At 38.8% G+C, this 20,724-nt stretch overlaps 1 protein-coding gene across 4 annotated transcripts in view; it reads left to right on the top strand.

Annotated features, from left to right (window-relative positions):
- dip2bb (disco-interacting protein 2 homolog Bb) overlaps nt 1-16,787 on the top strand; it is a 48,629-nt gene extending 31,842 nt beyond the window's left edge. For 2 of the 4 annotated variants that reach the window (XM_061727568.1, XM_061727566.1), the window contains 33 exons: nt 435-554; nt 779-976; nt 1,188-1,279; nt 2,762-2,872; nt 2,968-3,091; nt 3,251-3,360; nt 3,556-3,658; nt 3,751-3,815; nt 3,920-4,013; nt 4,239-4,358; nt 4,445-4,559; nt 5,345-5,484; nt 5,941-6,077; nt 6,192-6,272; nt 6,377-6,504; nt 6,735-6,849; nt 7,031-7,232; nt 8,275-8,387; nt 8,641-8,664; nt 9,097-9,177; nt 9,313-9,436; nt 9,561-9,682; nt 10,922-11,033; nt 11,192-11,301; nt 11,579-11,709; nt 11,821-11,989; nt 12,069-12,239; nt 12,336-12,397; nt 13,941-13,998; nt 14,086-14,160; nt 14,270-14,444; nt 14,584-14,707; nt 15,570-16,787. In XM_061727568.1, the coding sequence (XP_061583552.1) occupies nt 435-554; nt 779-976; nt 1,188-1,279; nt 2,762-2,872; nt 2,968-3,091; nt 3,251-3,360; nt 3,556-3,658; nt 3,751-3,815; nt 3,920-4,013; nt 4,239-4,358; nt 4,445-4,559; nt 5,345-5,484; nt 5,941-6,077; nt 6,192-6,272; nt 6,377-6,504; nt 6,735-6,849; nt 7,031-7,232; nt 8,275-8,387; nt 8,641-8,664; nt 9,097-9,177; nt 9,313-9,436; nt 9,561-9,682; nt 10,922-11,033; nt 11,192-11,301; nt 11,579-11,709; nt 11,821-11,989; nt 12,069-12,239; nt 12,336-12,397; nt 13,941-13,998; nt 14,086-14,160; nt 14,270-14,444; nt 14,584-14,707; nt 15,570-15,822 (3,959 nt within the window). In that variant the 3' untranslated portion in view covers nt 15,823-16,787. The remainder of the gene's footprint in view (nt 1-434; nt 555-778; nt 977-1,187; nt 1,280-2,761; nt 2,873-2,967; nt 3,092-3,250; nt 3,361-3,555; nt 3,659-3,750; nt 3,816-3,919; nt 4,014-4,238; nt 4,359-4,444; nt 4,560-5,344; nt 5,485-5,940; nt 6,078-6,191; nt 6,273-6,376; nt 6,505-6,734; nt 6,850-7,030; nt 7,233-8,274; nt 8,388-8,640; nt 8,665-9,096; nt 9,178-9,312; nt 9,437-9,560; nt 9,683-10,921; nt 11,034-11,191; nt 11,302-11,578; nt 11,710-11,820; nt 11,990-12,068; nt 12,240-12,335; nt 12,398-13,940; nt 13,999-14,085; nt 14,161-14,269; nt 14,445-14,583; nt 14,708-15,569) is intronic. The other 2 variants (XM_061727570.1, XM_061727569.1) reach the window with 1 other exon arrangement.
- The last annotated feature ends 3,937 nt before the right edge of the window (nt 16,788-20,724 follow it).

Genomic DNA, 20,724 nt, shown 5'->3' with positions numbered 1-20,724 from the left:
TTCTGTGTTACCCAGTGAACCCTTACTCTCCCTCCTGTTTGTAATGGATGATTTCTTAAAGATTAGTAATAACAATAATGCAACAAGCACAGCACCCAACCAAAGTGAATCCTAATGTGTGGTCCCAAGTGGAAAAAAAAAGTTTATTCCAGTTGTCACTGTGTAATCCCTGTGTCGGCAACACTCACCTACTGTCTGCTGCTGCTTTTCATTCCCAAAATAGATTGCAATAATTTCTGGTAAATTATCTGAGGTAAATTGTTAAAGTTTGATTTACTCAGTTCTTGATTAAAGTGTGGGAGGGAATGAAGAGCAGCAGGCTGTGAGATGGTAAGATGTTTGTTCAGGTGTGTCACTGTCTGTGCGAGGCATGCCACGTGTGACCATGTTTCTCCCTGCTGGTGGTCCTCTCTCCACCTCCATCCCGCCTGCAGGAGTTCCTGTGAGCAGCCGAGTGTCCACAAAGATCCAGCAGCTGCTCAACACTTTGAAGAGGCCTAAGAGGCCCCCGCTCAGCGACTTCTTCACCGATGACTCCGAGGAGATCGTCCAAGGTATACAGCCTGATGAAACACTTCAACCAGCACTGTCCGGAAGTACAACCGTTTTCAGAAATGTCGCTGTAAAAATGTAAAAAACAGAGTACACTGATTTTTTTTTAAATATTTTATTCATAATAGAACATAAGAAGAACATATCAGTTGTTGGGATCCTTTAAAACTGAGACAATATTAGTGAGTTTCGCTGTTTGACAACCATCATTGTTTTTCCAACATAGTGCCCCAACCAGACCCCAACACGCCCAGGCCGGAGGGCCGACAGATCATCCCCGTGAAAGGGGAGCCTCTGGGAGTCGTCAGCAACTGGCCCCCGGCCTTGCAGGCAGCACTGGCTCGCTGGGGGGCCACTCAGGGGAAGAGCCCGGCTCTCACTGCTCTGGACATCACGGGCAAGCCAATGTACACGCTGACTTATGGTGAGAGACCGGATTGCGGGATTTACAAGGTCACATCGTTCACGTATAAATTATGAAATGTGGCTGGGAGTCATAACTGCAAAGCTATTAAAAAAAACTATGGATAATTAGAAAAGTGTGAACTCTATGACATGAGGGTTTCTTGGCAGTGGTAGGATGTGTTTCCTGTCCTCCTAACTACCTCCTCCCTGCCCCGCCTTCTGTCTGCTAGGGAAACTGTGGAGTCGCAGTGTGAAGCTGGCGTACACGCTCCTGAACAAGTTAGGCAACAAGAACGAGCAAATCCTAAAACCGGGAGACAGGGTGAGGGCGGGCAGACGCACACAAACACACACACATGCCGAGTGGAGATTCATTCAGCACAGGAGATACAATAAAACATCCCTTATTTACTGTCCGTATTTGTTGCCTCAACCTGCTGAATTCCTTCATTTAAACCTGTAAATTTGTAACTGGCACCGAACCAATCGGGATCATTTGTTGGCGACATAAGATTTATCTTCCGACCGTGGAAGGTAATTCCCCATGAGGACGGAAGACAGACGTTATCCATCAAAACTAGTCGCAAGTGAAGCAAACTAGGGTATCGAATAATTCGAGTAATTCGAGTAATTCGATTACAAAAAATGATCGAGGAATTTTCTCTGCCTCGAGGGAATCGTTTAATTTCTTTCTTTTTCTTTCGTTTAATTTTGCAGCTCAAAGCAGGTATTACACCCGGACTACATTTAATGCGGCACAACGCGCTGACGCTGTGCACGTAAAGGAAAAAGAGGCGGCGGATATGTTTGGTTTTAGTAACATGCCATGCTCAGGCATAGATATATATATATATATATATATATATATATATATATATATATATATATATATATATATATATATATATATATATATATATATATATATATATATATATATATATATCTGTGCTTAACTTTTATTTTTAATCCACTCTATATTCTTCTGGTCCGTTCTCCTATATGTTCCCCCTCTAAAGCCAAAATTATTGTTCCGCGTTAAATCGTTGTTGTAACGCGGAACCATAAATCAGTCTTCACCCGGTACATACATAGGTTCCTCTAAACATCTGTTCCCACTACAGTTTTAACTAAAAGAAAATGTGCTCCAACACAGCATGTATTTTATTTTGAACACTGCTAAAACTCTAACTTAAAACTTAACTAGAACTTAAAATTTGCTTGACACAAATGAAAGTTCAATTGAAACACGTGGGGAAAACACCTAACCTTTTAAGTTATGTGTGTTATCAGGTGTAAAGGCATTTTTAGGTTAGAAATAAGAACATTTCTTGGTAAGATCCTTAGTTTTTTGAGTGAAGGCAGTGAATTTGGTCAACTGGTGTAAGTTCAGGGTTTTTAAATGCACAGCCATGAACCTACTGTATTATATAATTTAGTCTTAGTGATGTCAATTAACATATAACATCTTATGTATATTTATAATTGCTCTTTAACTAAACAAAAATATTTTTTATCCGATTACTCGATTAATCGATGGAATTTTCAGTAGAATACTCGATTACTAAAATATTCGATAGCTCCAGCCCTAAAGCAAACAACACTGATCATCTCATGGCAGTGGCGGCTGTCCTCGTGTGGATGCATTTCCAAAACTAGTTACAAGACATCCGTGTGGATGCATTTCCAAAACTAGTTACAAGACATCCCTGCCAAACTTAGCTGTCCCTTAAAACTAGTCCTAATCTTCGGGTGATAGCACACTGAAGAAAAACCCATTAAACATGCCAAAACTCTCTTGTAGGTGGCGCTTGTGTACCCTAACAGTGACCCTGGGATGTTCTGGGTGGCCTTCTATGGCTGCCTCCTGGCTGAAGTTATCCCTGTACCTATTGAGGTGCCACTGTCTCGCAAGGTATGAAAACCAACAGTAGGGTATGTGCAATTGCATACTTATCTTCTGTTCAAATCTGAGTGTTTTTTTTTTTCTCGCATATGTGGTGGTTTTAGGATGCAGGAATCAGCCAGGTGGGCTTCCTGCTCGGCAGCTGTGGCGTTGGTCTCGCTCTGACCAGTGAGATTTGCTTGAAGGGTCTCCCCAAAACCCCCACTGGTGAAATACTGCAGTTCAAAGGTCAGTGAGCTCCATCCTAAATGGTTTATTACATGAAAATGCAATAATATAGTATGGATACAAAAGGGAAGGTGGAGTTGGCTCATGTCTTTTCATTACAAATAGGTTTGCTGATGTGTGCTGTTTGACTTTACTTTTTCAAATGACTTTTTCTGATAGGCTGGCCTCGACTAAAGTGGGTGATAACAGACTCAAAGTACCTGACCAAGCCGTCTAAAGACTGGCAGCCACACATCCCCACTGCGAACACTGACCCTTCATATATAGAGGTAACAGAGCTGTGCTTGGTGCGTCAGCTCCGGCGGTTACTGTGATTTTTGTGTTTACTGCTGCTCTAGGTTTCACTGCTAAAAAACTGTAACACTTTGTTTTTGCACCCTGTCAAAATAAAATGGTCAAAGAGTGACACCGATGAGCTTTGCACAAACGTTCACAGGTCCTCCTTATGCTCCTTCTCTGTGTAGTACAAGGCGAGCAAAGATGGCACGGTAGTGGGTGTGGCAGTGTCTAAAGTGGCCATGTTGACCCACTGTCAAGCACTAACTCAGGCCTGCAACTATTGCGAGGGTGAGCAGAGTTGTACTGTTGCCTTTCCTCATCGCCTGAGAGGCTCTTCATCAGTGAAGCTGAATTTATGTCTGTTTTTCTTAACTTTTAAGGAGAAACTTTAGTAAATGTCCTGGACTTCAAAAAGGATATGGGCTTGTGGCATGGAGTTCTCACGGTGGGTGATGATGCGTCTGATCTTCAATGAAGACAGTCGCTCTTACTAAAACTCCTGATGTTCATTTGATGGCGTTAATAACACCCTCTGTTTTTCTTTTCCAGGCTGTAATGAACAGGATACACACTATCAGTGTTCCTTATGCAGTAATGAAAGCTTGTCCTCTCTCCTGGGTACAGAGAGTCCACATCCATAAAGGTGAGCTACATCACTCATGCAGCTTGAGTAATATTACAATATTAAAAAAGAAATTGTATAATAATAATAATAATAATAATAATAATAATAATAATAATAATAATAATAATAATAATAATAATAATAATAATAATAATAATAATAATAATAATAATAATAATAATAATAATAATAATAATAATAATAATAGAACTAATATGCCATGGTGCTCTTGCTGTTGTTCAGCTCGTGCTGCTTTAGTGAAGTGCCGTGATCTGCACTGGGCCATGATGGCTCATCGGGACCAGAGAGATATCAGCCTGGCTTCATTACGAATGCTCATTGTTGCTGATGGTGCTAATCCCTGTGAGTAAAAGCTTTATTAAACCTGGTCTTTTCAAATAGAGCAAATTAGATGTAACGTGCTGAATCACACGTCTCTTCTTGTCCAGGGTCAGTCTCTTCCTGCGATGCCTTCCTGAATGTGTTTCAGTCTCACGGGCTGAAGCCTGAAGTTATTTGTCCCTGTGCCACCTCTCCTGAGGCCATGACGGTAGCGTTACGCAGGTATCTCTCCCTCCCATTATTCTCGAGAAATGTCATCCTTACGTAAAATGGAAAATAAAAGCTGGCCACAGACAGAAACCCATTCCCTCATTCAAGTTTAACCCAAGACACTTGGACACCCTCTATTTCCATCCCAAGGCTCATGAGAGGATACTATAAATAAAGAGGTCATATCCCTTTTCCCCCCTTTTCTTCAGGTGTTATATTTTTCTTCTTTTCAGGTAAAAGGTCATCTAATTTACAAACGACATAATCCACTCTAGGGCAGCACGGTGGCTTAGTGGTTAGCACTGTTGCCTCACAGCAAGAAGGTTCCTGGTTTAACTCCTAGGCCTGGCGGAAGTCTTTCTGTGTGGAGTTTGCATGTTCTGGGTTTCCTCTGGGTACTTCTACCAAAAAACATGCATACTAGGTTAATTGATGACTCTAAATTGCCCGTAGGTGTGAATGTGAGCGTGCATGGTTGTTTGTCTGTACATGTGAACTTGCGATAAGCTTGGATAGGCTCCAGCAGACCCCCGTCACCCTGCAAAAGATAAAACAGGTATACATAGATGGATGGATAATCCATTCTATAGAAAGTCATTCTCCTGAGCAAAAAGAAAGAAAAAAGGTCAGAGTGAAGTGTAATTTATCGACCTTCCTCATCTACATCATCATGTAACATGTTTGCATAATGTCTAATCCTGCAGCTGGGTGGCAGAGGGCTGTGTGCACTGGCTGATGGTTAACAGTAAGAGCAGGTGGGGTGGATATAAACACATAATGTGGATCTCCTTGTTTAGAGCGGGAGTCCCGGGTGCACCCCTCCCGGCCCGTGCCATCCTTTCTATGGGTGGCCTGAGTCACGGTGTCATCAGGGTTAATACGGAGGACAAGAACTCTGCTCTGACTGTGCAGGATGTGGGACACGTCATGCCTGGAGGTGAGGATATAAGGATAGCGTCAAGAGGAAAGCAGGAAGCATATCTGAAAGATATGGGCTTATGAGAAAATTCAAATGTTGAATTTTAAAAATGTCAACATTTCTCCACTCCACAACCAATTCTTTTGTGCAAGTTTTGGGCAATTTTGCTGTTAAACCAAAATATGTTTGAATGGTATAAGTTAAACTGATGGTTTAAAGATAAATGGTGAATCGCCTGCACCTATATAGTTCCTTTTGAACCTTGTCTAGTCTTAACAAACCATTTTACAATTTGTTTCTCTTTAAGCCATTCACACTGCAAATTAAAAAAAAAAAGGTCTTAAAATATGCAACTGCACATCTTTAAAAACAAAAAGCACATTCACAGTAATATCCTCCAGGAAGATGTTGTGATCAAATTCCAGGGTTGTTTTTAACGTAAATCAAAATGATGAATCCTGATTTGTCTTCCAGCTCTGATGTGTATAGTTAAGCCAGATGGGCCTCCTCAGCTGTGTAAAACAGACGAGATAGGAGAGATAATAATCAACTCCCGGGCCGGAGGCACCATGTACTACGGTCTTCCTGGACGCACTAAAAACACCTTTGAGGTATGAAAGAAGACATGAACCTGCTGCCGTCATATGCTGGCACAAGCTGAGGAGAATTAGTTTGTTTCTCTTTATGTAATCCGGCCTTTTCTGTGTCCGTGTCACCGTGTTCAGGTGATACCAGTTAATGCAAATGGCGTTCCCATTGGAGAGATTCCATTTGTGCGCTCGGGACTCCTGGGGTTTGTTGGCCCAGTAAGTAGAAGTCTTTCGTGTGGGAATTAAACATCGATGGGAATTTGAAACCATTCTTCTTGTACAGTGTAATGATCCTGCTCTGTGTTACTCCGTCTACTCAGGGCAGTCTGATCTTTGTGGTGGGGAAGATTGAGGGTCTGCTGATGGTGAGCGGCAGGAGACACAACGCTGATGACTTGGTGGCCACTGCTCTGGCCGTGGAGCCAGTCAAGACTGTGTACCGTGGGAGGTGAGGAGTAAAAAAGAAAAAAGATGAAATGAAACATTTTGGAGAGTTAAGTGCAACCCTAGTACGATCACTACTGACATCTAGTGGTGGACTTGAAACACAACAGATGCTACTATTGAAGTATCAAAAGTTTATCTAACTTTTTCTGGATGCTTTTAAAATGCTCATTTCTCTTTGACCTCCAGATCCACAAAATAATCTAAACAATGTCATATGTCTTTGCATGTCAGGATCGCCGTTTTTTCAATCACAGTGTTTTACGATGAGAGGGTAGCAATTGTGGCAGAGCAGAGGCCGGATGCCAGCGAAGAAGACAGCTTCCAGTGGATGAGCCGGGTGCTTCAGGTAAATCAGCTCACAGTATTTTCTCACTGTCTTTTATTGGAGAGCAACCAGCAACAATGTAAACCATACTCTTATTTTTTCCACCAAACTTTGCATGAATGAAGACCTCCACAAATCAATATTTACTTCTGAAAAGTTTTTGTATTAAGCAAAACCTTTTTTTGTATGTTTCTTTTTGTAGGCTATTGATAGCATCCACCAGGTAGGCCTCTACTGTCTGGCTCTGGTCCCAGCCAACACCTTACCCAAAACACCCCTGGGTGGCATCCACACCTCTGACACCAAACAGTACTTCCTAGAAGGCAACCTGCACCCCTGCAATATCCTAATGTGTCCCCACACCTGCGTCACCAACCTGCCCAAGCCCCGCCAGAAACAGCCAGGTGCGTTTCATGCAACGTGCCGGAAAATACTTTTTTGAGAGAAAGATCTCTTGATCCAGGTTATCCAATATCAAAGTAGGAAAAAAAATGAGGATAATTATAGGGCTGAGTGATATATTTTGGGGGGAAATAAACGTCCCTGTGTGTTTCACAAAAAACCCCAACTGATTAGAAAGAGATCATTTTGGAAGAAGAACTAAACTATTTAGGAAGTACTTTTGATCTCGTCCCACCCAAGACAGTAAACATGGAAAAGTAGACCTAATGTCGTGGCAAGTCCTGACATGTCCTGCTCAGCTACAAACTCCTGTAGATTTGCCTGCAGGTGTATCCCACTCTGTCCTTGCTTCTGTCTTCTAGTTTATAAGTTTAGGTTCAGTTCACGTCTCTTTTAAGTTTCACTACTGCAGTGTTTCTGGGCCAAAATCACTGCTATTTCCTCCATATGATATCCCTCCAGTCTCCAGTTATTTTTCTATTAGAGCCACATATAAAGCCACCCTCGCTGCACTCCTGTGCTTCTGTGAAACATTTTGAGTTGGCAGTGTTGCTGAGTTTGACCTGGTAACATGTACCCATCAACTTCAACATGGCATAAGTCTGAATACTGATACATTAACAGACGCGAGGGAACAGGAGCAGTGGGTTAACTTGGCTTCTGGCCAACAACTCGGGGGAATTTGACAGATTGAGTTATAAATAAATGAATAGCAGTGCTGTCCAAACTTCCCTCCTCCATGGTTTTACCTATGCATTTAGTTTCAGCACCACATCATTATTGTCATTGCGTCTGATTTAATTCATATATAAAACATGTTGTGAAAAAAAGTTACTTCAGTTCAGAAGCACAGATTAATGACTGAATGTCTTAGTTTAAACAGATAAATGAATCCATTAATGATGTGTATCTTATGTCTGAAAAAGGGGCGATTACTTAGTATCCCCAACATGTTGCCCAGTGTGAACCAGACTGGTCACCTGGTTACCATGGTTTGTTATTGAGCACCGTCTTCAGCTCTGTGGTTCATGTCTTATCTTGTAGTGGGCGTGGGCCCTGCGTCCGTCATGGTCGGCAACCTGGTAGCAGGAAAGCGGATCGCCCAGGCTGCAGGGAGAGACCTCGGCATGATCGAAGACCAGGATCTTGTCCGGAAGGTATTTGACCATGAACAGTAAAACTCACACTGTTAAGCAGCTTCTGCTAAATATATACCCTCCTATATACCTAACTGCATGTTACTGGTAGCAATATTCCTATTGTGAAAATGAATGCTAAACAGTGGATTTTTAGACTTCCCATTGCCAGTGCAACAATAAACTTAACCAGTGGTCAGTTTTATAATTAAAAAAAAAAAAAAAAAAACCTGGACTCTTCTTCCCTTCTGCTCTCGTTTCCCTCTGGATGTAGCTGTGTATGTGGCCCACTGTGATGGTAAGAACTATAGTCCCCTGTGGCATGTTTCCCATTCCCATTTTCACTCTCATCATCATGCCCTAATCTGTACTGTGTTGTAGATTTTTTTGTTGTTGCTTGTGCTAAATTCTGACAAAAACAAAAATTTGCATGGTTGCTTTATTTATTTATTTTTTTATGTTATAATTTTTTCAAGATATAAAACCTCCTGTGGCTATCCTGTGCTTCGCTGCAGATGCACTTTAGCTTTCAGATCCTGAGTTATTGTTCATTATGTTAAGAGCTCGATTGGCTCAGAATAGCAGTGTCAATTGTTGTTATTGAACAATAGCAAGTGATAATTTATTCTGGGCAGTTACCCAGTAAGTTATGCAATCTCATAGCATCATTTTATTTTGTATATTTTTCAGGCGTATTCAATTATTTCTATCATCATTTTCTTTTTTACAGCATCAGTATTTGACAGAAGCTTTACAGTGGAGGGCCCAAACTGATCCAGACCACGTCCTCTACGTTCTTCTAAATGCAAAGGTATCGTTCAGATGGATGTCTGTATCTTTTTTAAGCATATTCCACACATCTAATATATAAGATATTGCAACATGAATGGTACCTCGTGAGAGCCAGTTTTTCTTCCCCCGTTCGTTAACATGGCCTCTCCTCCAGGGTGTAACAGTAGGCACAGCAACGTGCGTCCAGCTTCACAAGCGTGCGGAGAAGATCGCTGCAGCGCTGATGGAGAAAGGCAGCATCAACACTGGGGAGAATGTAGTGCTGCTGTATCCTCCCGGTGCGTCTCCCTCTGCCTCTGAATATTACTCATGGATAGAAGTTATTGTGACACCTGGATGATTTTATTTTATTTTTACTTAACTCCACCTTTGTCCTCTTTGTTATCATTATCTTTTTTTTAGGTATTGATCTGATTGCAGCCTTCTACGGGTGTCTCTACGCTGGCTGTGTTCCCGTAAACGTTAGGCCTCCACACCTTCAGAACCTGGCAGCTACGCTGCCTACTGTCCGGATGATTATCGATGTATGTGTGAGCTCTGTTTCTACTTGTCCTTCAATCCATCTATAGCTGTGTGTGTTGTAATATTTACTTCTACCATTTATAAATGTTAGTTTTAGTTGATTGAAGTTGAAAAGTTGAAAAAAAATGTGTGCATGTGTTATGTGCTGTGTTTCAAACTACGACGGAGTATTAGGGCCAAACTAAGACAAAAAAAATTGGAAATTACGAGAATAAAGTCGTAAAAATTACGAGAATAAACTCGTAATGTTGCGAGAATAAAGTCGTAATAGAATAAAGTCGTAATATTATGAGAATAAAGACGTAAAATTACGAGAATAAAGTCGTAATAGAATAAAGTCGTAATATTATGAGAATAAAGTCGTAATATTACGAGAATAAAGTCGTAATAGAATAAAGTCGTAATATTATGAGAATAAAGTCGTAATATTACGAGAATAAAGTCGTAAAATTCTGAGAATAAAGTCGTAAAATTCCTAGAATAAAGTGGTAATTTATGAGAATAAAGTCGTAATATTATGAAAATAAAGTGGTAATTTATGAGAACTTCAGAAATTCATGAGAAGAGCATCTTCTCCCTGTGTTAAAATGAGGAATATTGAGCATCTTGTGAAGTTATATTTATATATTTATAATATATTACAACTTTATTCTCGTAATATTATGACTTTATTCTCAAAATATTACAACTTTATTCTCGTAATATTATGACTTTATTCTCGTAATTTTTTTGTCTTAGTTTGGCCCTAATACTCCGTCGTATCAAACAGATCTATATGGCATCAAGTTTCACTAAATTTCTTTCAAATTTTCCAGGTAGTCTGGAAGTTTAAAAAGAGAAATTCTTAAGGGCAATCATTTAGACACATCCCCCCACCAGGCTTTAAAAACTGGTGAAATATTATGATGGAAACTGTCTTACGAAGAAGGGAAATGCCTCAGGGATGTGATTGCTTTTGAGATTTTGCATGTGAATTTCTATTTCAGGCTCTCTCTTTTCATTTTATTCAATCTAATGCCTCATAATCTTGATAATTATTAATTTATTTATGGAAATGGGTTTGAGATACATTGCAGTAATAGGCTGATGCTGTCTGTTTATGTTATGTTCAAGAAAACAATATGAAAAACTTCAATTATATAAAAAAAAAGAGTAATCATTTTGCATGCATGGATGTTAGTTTCCATGTCACTCCTGTTTAATTATTGTTTCTCTGAAATATACTTGCCTTTTGTTGCTAGGTAAGTAAAGCTGCATGTATCCTGACAACACAAAACCTCATGAGGATCCTTCGCTCTAAAGAGGCTGCAGCCTCCGTCAACATTAAAACTTGGCCCACAATCATTGACACAGGTAATATACCCAAACAATCTGCATTTGACTGTATTTTACCAAGACAAAAGTAACAGTAGGCAAAATCTCTGTTTTAATGACTCACTCTTGAAGTCATTGTTGCTCGATATGATCAAGCTTAATCTTTGCTGTAAAATCTGTACTGCTCTTGTTTGCAGATGACCTTCCTCGCCGCCGGCCTCCCCACGTCTACAAGCCACCCACAGCAGAGATGATAGCTTATCTAGACTTCAGTGTGTCTACTACAGGAATGCTCACTGGGGTCAAGGTGTGATATACTACTCTTACATGTTTTTTTAAACAATTTCAGGCATTTAATGGGTTAAAATGGGTTAACAGAACTGATGTTCCTACCTTATAGGGGCTAATAATAGTTAAACGTATACCGTATATGTAATAGTAAGCATTAAAACCCCAGGAAGGGAACTGTAATTAAATTATAACTTGCAAATACTTCATAGATAACTTTGGCTGCTGGAGACATTTTACGAGAAAACTGAACTTTATTCTGAATCTTTTTTGCGGTTGTCGTGTGATTGTGTCAGATCTCTCATGCAGCAGTCAGTGCACTTTGTCGCTCCGTAAAGCTTCAGTGTGAGCTTTACTCATCACGCCAAATAGCCATTTGTCTGGATCCGTACTGCGGTCTGGGCTTTGTCTTGTGGTGCCTCGCAAGGTACATTACATCATCACTTACTATGCATACATCATACCAAGCACAGAGATATCGGTCTATATGTTTTCCATCTCCATTCACATCCTTTTTCACGTTACCTTCCTGTCTCAGCGTTTACTCAGGTCACCAATCCATCCTGATTCCTCCGTTTGAGCTGGAGAGCTGCCTGTCTCTGTGGCTGAGCACGCTCAGTCAGTACCGCATCAGAGACACCTTCTGCTCCTACTCTGTCATGGAGCTCTGTACCAAAGGACTTGGTACTCAGACTGAGTTACTCAAGGTGAAGACTGCACTTGTAGAAACATTAATCATAACAAAAGAAGCTGTGGATTGAATTGTTACTTGTGGGTGTGTTTCAGGCCCGCGGTGTCAACCTGTCCTGTGTGCGGAGCTGTGTGGTGATAGCAGAGGAACGCCCTCGCCTCGCACTCACACAGTCCTTCTCCAAGCTGTTTAAGGATATTGGACTGTCGTCCAGGGCCGTCAGCACTGCTTTTGGCTCCAGGGTTAACCTGGCCGTCTGTCTGCAGGTGCACCATCCAGCAGGACTCCATATTCACTTTAAATTACTTGTGAAATGTAGACCAATGGGACCTATGTGTGAATGTTTTGGTGTGTTATTATAGGGTACATCTGGCCCTGATCCCTGTACAGTGTATGTGGATATGAAATCTCTTCGCCACGACAGGTGAGACTACATCAGCTATTTCAATCAAAGTGATGAGTTAAAAGAAGCTCCTGGAAGTCTAAAACTGAGTTTTAGAACCTTTACAAGTGATGGAAAGTTTATAGACTGATGAAAAGGCCTTTACCCCCACACTGATTGGATCTGTTGATGCTGCTCTCCTTTGTCTGGAACGGTTCAGGTCAACTTTGCCTTGTAAGAGAAGGGTTACAGCATATTCATTTAAGACTATAATGTCAGATGTATTACATATGATACATTAATTTCTGGGACCTCTGTACCACCCTGATAGTCAACAAAGGGGAAAAAAGGTTTCACATAAAAAAAAAAACAACAAAAAAAAACATAAAATTACCCAGTGTATTCATAATAATTAAAAAAACTAAAACATTATTATTCATTATTAATATTTTCCAGGATGACAGGACTCCCACATTTACCAGATTGTAAAATTTAAATTTAAATTAATTCATAGCTGTAATTTAACAGATAACAATACCAATGGATTCAATGGATCAGCTAGTTAGACTAAGCAACCCAATACCATCATCATATGGACAAATTAGGGAAATAATGTAATGCTGAATCCCTCAAGCAGAAATCTATGAAGAAGAAGAAGAAGAAGAAGAAGTCCTAAATTATAAACAGAATGTAATGTAATGTGATGTAGTTTTATCTCATATCTAAAGAGGTTCAAGGACACAATATCAAATCCAAATATAGTTACTCCTTTATATGCACATTTTAAATTGGATTATTGAACATTTCTGAGCAAGAGCACGTTCATGCGTATGTTGTTTTATCTTATTCTTTTATTAACAGTCAGAGAATGAAATAGTCTACTGTTCTTGTTTGATATCACATTTAATTTGCTCAATAGTTTTATTTGCTGCAGCTTTTTTCAGTAGATGAAAGAATTGTTAATACAAAGCATTGCTGTGCTAACACATGCTGAATTTAGGTTAGTATTGTATTACAATACAATGCTAACCTGCTGTGATGCTTGTACAGCCCTCCCTGAAGACTGGCATACAGTAGGTTCTATCAAAGTCGGTGCATATCATTCAACCACTTGATAGTCCCTTCACAGATACGGAAGTTTAGATATAATGTGTATAAATGTGCACTACACCATTACAGATGCTTACTTCTGCACTGCGCCCCGATAGCAAGATGGATGTTTACTTCCCTCTTTAGCCCAAAAGACAGAAGTATAAATCTGTTAAATATGCTCTTGTCAAAAGAATGGGGAAACATTTACAAGTTTTCTTGATGTATTTTTTTCCTTTGAATGGTAGAAATTAATCAATTTATTTTTGAAGCACTGATGAAACAAGTTCCCTGGCAGTGGTTTTCAGAAGTGCTCCTGAGCCCATGCAGTAATTCACACCCAAGAAATGTGACTGTTTCTGATATAGTGATGGCTTAGCTCCTGAAAATCAGCTGTTTATTATTTGTTTTGATTTCCATCCTTTGCCTGCATGGATTTCTTATATTTATTTATCTATATGCCCTGTATCAAAACTGTTTTGGATGGCTGTTTCAGAGTGCGGCTGGTGGAGAGAGGAGCGCCTCAGAGTCTTCCTCTCATGGAGTCTGGCAAGGTGGGATACGTCCTGTGCTTGGCAGTTGTGTAAATTGTAAAATCTTTAGTTAAAGACATGTTCACAGTGTACTTCTATCATTCCCAGATATTGCCAGGTGTTAGGGTGATCATTGTTAATCCAGAGACCCGAGGCCCACTCGGTGATTCTCATCTTGGAGAGGCAAGTAGACGTTTCTCTTCTAGGGCTACAACATTGCACTAAAAGACAGAACTCTCCGCCTGAGTTGGCCTCTTCTCAGCAGCATGTGCTCCTATCTGTCTCTTTACAGATCTGGGTGAACAGCCCTCACAATGCCAGTGGTTATTACACCATCTATGGAGAGGAGGGGCTTCAGGCTGACCACTTCAACACCAAGCTCAGCTTCGGAGACCCGCACACTTTATGGGCCAGAACTGGATACTTGGGTTTTGTAAAAAGAACTGAGCTTTTGGATGCAAGTGGGGGTAAATAAACACGGTTAAAACTTTAAATGTTTACATTGCTGATGTAAGCATGGTCCGACAGTAACTAAATATAGAGTTTCCGGTGTTGTGTCTGCTAATTCTTCTGGTTTGCTGGCGTTCCCTCCATTTCTGCTGTCAGATCGGCATGACGCTATGTTTGTTGTGGGCGCACTGGACGAGACACTGGAGCTGCGAGGGCTGCGTTACCACCCCACTGACATTGAAACATCAGTTTCACGGGCTCACAGAAGTATTGCTGAGAGGTGAGAGTGCTCCTAATTGTCTAACTCAACACAAACACACCTTATATTCTTTTGGAACTAGGTATAGATGGTAAACGTCAGCTCTAAATAATCAGCTTCTTCTGTTGCCACATAAAGTATATTATCGTTAGTCCCATGGTGTTGAAAAAGCTTGATATGTAAAACCAAAGTCTGGCTGTTATTAGATACTTTTGTCATTATACAAAAAAATAAAAATTCTTGCAGATAATAAGTCAAATATAGTCAGAAGGTGTTTGTTAGCTTTTGGTGGATATTTTTTAATTTATTTCTTATTTGATTGTTTTGTTGTTCATTGATGAGAAAAAAAGAACGGAAGTGAGTTTAAGTGAGCAAAACAAATAAGAGGGAAAAAAATGTATGAACCCCTCATTTTTGTTCATTAAATAACAATTAAATAAATCAACCAAACAAAAACATGCTTGTATTGTTTCAGTTCAATGTCACAGCGATAAATTCTAACTCTTAGGCTAAAGTCATGAGTGACAGCTGGTCCACCGTGAGGAAGGCTTGAGAGCTGAAACGTTGATCAGATTTGGAGGTCTGATTCTGGTCCGAAGGTCTGAGGACCGAATCGGATCAACATTTTGCTCCTAAAGCATCAGGTCAATAAATTGGAATTCACATGAATTTGAATAGTTCAATACTTTCTACTCCCCCCCAGTGATCAGCACCTCTACTTTATCCTTGCAATGCTATAATCTTCTGCTTCTAGTTTTCTATCAAATCACAGCCTTCACAGTATCTTTTCTTAGTAGTGTTCCTCTTAATACCTATTAATCAGGATCTTTCATTCGACTGATTTGATGCCGTGATGAATGACTTGGCTGCTCTTTCATCACAGTGCTGTGTTTACATGGACCAACCTGCTGGTGGTGGTGTCAGAGCTCTGTGGTTCTGAGCAGGACGCGCTGGACCTAGTACCTCTGATAACCAACGTAGTCCTGGAGGAGCACCACCTCATCGTGGGTGTGGTGGTTATTGTTGACCCTGGGGTCATACCCATTAACTCCAGAGGAGAGAAGCAACGCATGCACCTTCGTGACTCATTCCTCGCTGACCAGCTGGATCCTATCTATGTTGCGTACAACATGTGAGCGCTCGTGGTGGTCTGGGTTCGCTGGGCCCCCGTCCACACTGTCTTCTGCAACACCATCTCGACGTCTGGCTTGGCAGCAGGTGTAAAGCAAACGCATGAACCACATGTACTGACTGTGTGACACCAGCATCTTGGCCACTGCATGTCTGTGATTGGATCTGGAGTTATTCACTGTGTTTTTATATAAAGTTAAACATGTTACAAATGGGACAGCAGTAACGCGTACTGCAAAACTTAACGAAAGAAAAGTCCCCAATGCACTTTTTTGGAGGAACGGCAAAATAATACAACAAATCCACTTTATAAAATACTGTAGTACTGTCTCAGTGAAGAGCTGTCCTCTAATTTTATAATCACTGCAAACACTTGTCCTTTTGTTTCTGCACAGAGCTAATAAACCTAAATAAACAACTTGAAATATTTTTACATGCAGCTTTCAATCAAGTGCACATAAACACACTTGCTAAGCCCTTGTCATTTTTTAAAAATATTATAGATAAATGAGAGGACAAACAATAAAAAAATCAGTCTTTCTCAGTCAGTGTGCATTCTTATAAAGCTTATTTTATCCCCTGATAATGAAGCCAAATAGATTTTCCTGCTCTAATATAATTCCTGCCTTATAAAACTTCAGCCATACATTCCTATCTTAACTTTTATTGCATTTACCATTAGAGGCTGTGTGTTGACTAGTTGAGGAAATTTTGACAGATATCCCAAATGATCAATATAAAAGAGGAAAGAGGCCATATTCTGTACAGTAACTTCAAGGGTCTGTTTGTATTTTAGATACTATGCGTTACTGTAAAGATATTTCTAATTGTATAAATGTACAAATGCTTGACTCGCCCCCCTCAGCTGGTAGATTCTGCATGAAAAGCCTGGTTGAAAGACTGTAATAGTAGCAAAAAGAAGACTGTAAATACGATTAATGGGTGAAAGGAGTTTTGATGTATGAGACCACTTATACCACTTATATAAGGGTGGGGACGCATTGTTAGTCAGTATAGATTTAACATTGCACTTTCTCAAAAATAATCTATTTTATTAAAATAATGAGGCATTATAATTAAAGGTTTTGGAACAAACAGGATATTTCAAGAATCTTGGCTAAAGAGCTTTGAGAGTTTACAAGGAGGGCTATCACTGTTAATGCCAGGAACCTTCCCTACTAACATCTGAAAGATAAAAAATACTGTCTGTGGAGGAGGCTACAACAATATTATGACTGTTTTCAGGCTGTTTAACAGGTTATTTTGTTAAATCCAGGGCCACAGTTGTTCATCTAATATCTATTTCCATTGTGTTGCTGAATAGGCATGATATTCTCAGTTCTGTATTGATTAATGGCGTACACATTAACAAGTTTGGCCTGTTTTCTCTCAGAACTCAAAAAGTTCATTCCAGCTGTGTTTTGTGTTTAAGCAATTTTGTAAATAATTAATTTAAATTCCAAAAGCATTGTTGTTGGTATTGTAGTCAGTAGAAACAAGTCAACTTGTGTCTTGGATTAATTTCTGTATTCAGTCACTGGATTTTTAAGCACTTGCAAATACAGCTGCAAACCTGAGCCACGTCTGAAACATCATTAAATGGCAACTAAAGATGAAGGAGGAAAGAGTAAAAGAAATATTTACATCACAATGTGTTTGTAAAAATGTTTGCTCTCCTGCGATCTCATGCTTTCCTTGTGCCCCTTGACAATTTTAAAGGCTATTTCAAATCAGTTGTATTTAATTTACTTAATGAACCCTTAAATGTCTAGATGTCCTTTTTTATATTCTGTTTGGCGCTCTGCTGCTGTTTTACTATAATATTCGGCCATGCCAAACATCATTTTATGGAAGTCTTCAATCATCACAAGGAAACAAGAATGATTATCATTGTATTGATGCACTTTGCTCTTTCTACTGTGTTCTGTAACTATCCCTTATTCATGTTCTGTTAACTGTGTTCAACATATTCTGCTCAACATTTGGTTTTGGCCCATTTTAGTCTACATATAAATGATTTAAAAGCATCTGAACTTTAACATTGCGTCCTGCAGATACAGCAGAATGTTGGCATGACTTGTCTGAGCACAAGGGGAAAGAAATTGGTTTCAGGTACATTTTATTTTGTGGCACAAGTGGGGAAGGTAAATATATATGAAGTTATGTATTCAGGGAACTAAACTCATAATACAGGGACGGACCAAGTGGTCTCATGGTGCAATCTGTGAGTTGAACCTATAAGATGTAGACGTTTGTCAAGATTATTCTCTTGGTAATCATCAAAGCACCTGCAAAACTGGAGAGCAAAGAGAGATGTTATGGACAGCCAGACGACATCTACCCGCTTTGCTGGGAAGTCTTCAAGGGCTTCTTTTGGTTCCCATTCTTATTTTCACCTTCTGAAATCTTTCACACTATGCAATCCCAATGATTGTGCAATTTGATTTTAAAGCTTGCACAGTCTGGTTAAACAAATAATATATAACGCTCTGAATTTTTATAGCAACTTAGCGGGACTCATGAAAATTAACCAGTGGTGTACTTATGTCTGTATTAATCTATCTCTTGAATTGTTCTATTAATATTTCATGTGTGCACTATTAGTATGTTAAATTTCAAAAATCTGTTTCCCTCACTTGAACAGAGTATGATGAATCTTTTATGGCAAGGAGGTGTTTTGACTCATATTGTTTAAAAAAAAAAACAAGATAATACATCCCTTCTCATTTTTCTTATTTTCTATTTTGGTTTGTGTACTTTGTTTTATACTTTATGTAAAAGTAATGCAGAATAAACAGAAGTGTTTAACCATTTGAAGTGAATGAATATCACTTAGTTCTTCACCTTGAGTCTTAGTGATGATCACTGTTGAGGGGACAATAATGGTAATGTCAATTGTATGTTAAATAGTATAATTTAGTGAGGAATAGCTTGTTCATAGATTCAAATAATTCACAATTATGCAATGTATGTAAAAAAAAAATAGCCCTCCTATGTAGACTGACGCTAGCTCACTGCTTAAATGAGTTATGAGAGATCAGTCTCTTATAATAGCAAAATTCATTTATACTGTTGAAAGTATAAATAGTTAAATGAAAATAACCCATAAGAATAAATTATCAAGGCAAGTTTATTTGTATAGCACAATTCAACACAAGGTAATTCAAAGTGCTTTACATCAACATTAAAAGCTTTCTCTGGATGTCAGCGTTGTAATATAACTGTTAATGCACATGGGGATTGTTTAAGCTTGATTATAAACAGAGGTGTCAAGTAACAAAGTACAAATACTTCGTTACCTTACTTAAGTAGAAATTTTGGTTATCTATACTTCACTGGAGTAATTATTTTTCAGACGACTTTTCACTTTTAGTCCTTACATTTTCACGCAATTATCTGTACTTTTTATTCCTTACATTTTAAAAACAGCCTCGTTACTCTTTTTCATTTCGGCCTTTAAAAGAAAACTATCCAGTTAAATTGCTCCATCCGGATAGAGTGAATTTGGTTGTGGTTGTTTCAGATGTTCTTGTCCAGTTTTGTTCCGTTGCCCTCAGATTCCTGCAACTAAACTTGGATGCTTGGATGAACATGCCTCTGAAGTTGACTTTTTGCACCATTACAATACTTAAAAGCAACTAGTCATATCTTCTGCTCTCTGAAACACATGTTAATGCTCAATAGTACACATATATGGTTCTTTAATATATTTGCATTATACTAAGATACATTCATTTTCAATGGCTTTTGTCCTTAATGCCCCCCCCCTTACATTACTTTTACTTTTATACTTTAAGTAGTTTTGAAACCAGTACTTTTATACTTTTACTTGAGTAAAAAACTTGAGTTGATACTTCAACTTCTACAGGAGTATTTTTAAACTCTAGTATCTATACTTCTACCCAGAGGTGGGTAGTAACGAGTTACATTTACTCCGTTACATTTACTTGAGTAAGTTTTGGGAAATTTGTACTTTTAGGAGTAGTTTTGAATCACTATACTTTTAACTTTTACTTGAGTAGATTTGTGAAGAAGAAACTGTTACTCTTACTCCGCTACATTAGGCTACATTGAGCTGTTACTTTTCTTTTATCCCTTTTATCCACGTACACGTCAATCTCATGACATCACTGGGTGATTCTTTGGGAAACATATTTGTTTTTGCATGTTTTGTCACATATACACAGACTCAAACACACACAGAGTTTCTATGAGTTCATGGGCTTGTTCTAGTTCTGCCTGGTTAAAAAAGAAAAGTACAAAGGCTTGAAATTTTACGCTACTTGTGCTTAATTTATTTTTTTATTCTGTTATTTTATTTATTTTATTATTTATTAAAGTACTTGATTTACTTTAAGATTATTTTAATTTAAGCTATTTTTTATTAATTTTATTGATTTAATTTGCCTGAAGATGATTATTTTGTACTTTTGTCTGTTTGAATGGTTGTGTTAAAAAAATAAATCAGCGTTACTCAACAGTTACTCAGTACTTGAGTAGTTTTTTCACCAAGTACTTTTTTACTTTTACTCAAGTAATTATTTGGATGACTACTTCTTACTTCTACTTGAGTCCTATTATTCTGAAGTAACAGTACTTTTACTTGAGTACAATTTTTGGCTACTCTACCCACCTCTGCTTCTACCTGAGTAATGAATGTGAATACTTTTGACACCTCTGATTAGAAAAAGATAGCACACACTGAAAAAAATAAATCCAAGCGCATGTAAATATAACATATTTAAATCTGTGATATTAACAATTAAAAATGAAGTTTGTTACTTTACATGAATACATCTAGTTTTTAACTTAATCTGCATTTGTTCAAAAAACAAGAAATTGTGCATTTTTTCCTTAACAATCAGTATTTATGTAATCCCAGGCAATCTTTTCACTTACACACAAAC

The sequence above is a fragment of the Cololabis saira genome, chromosome 8, assembly GCF_033807715.1.
Source record: "Cololabis saira isolate AMF1-May2022 chromosome 8, fColSai1.1, whole genome shotgun sequence".
In the NCBI taxonomy this organism is placed as follows: domain Eukaryota; kingdom Metazoa; phylum Chordata; class Actinopteri; order Beloniformes; family Belonidae; genus Cololabis; species Cololabis saira.
The sequence above is the reverse complement of the archived record's forward strand: the minus strand, read 5'-3'. Positions and strand labels throughout refer to the sequence as shown.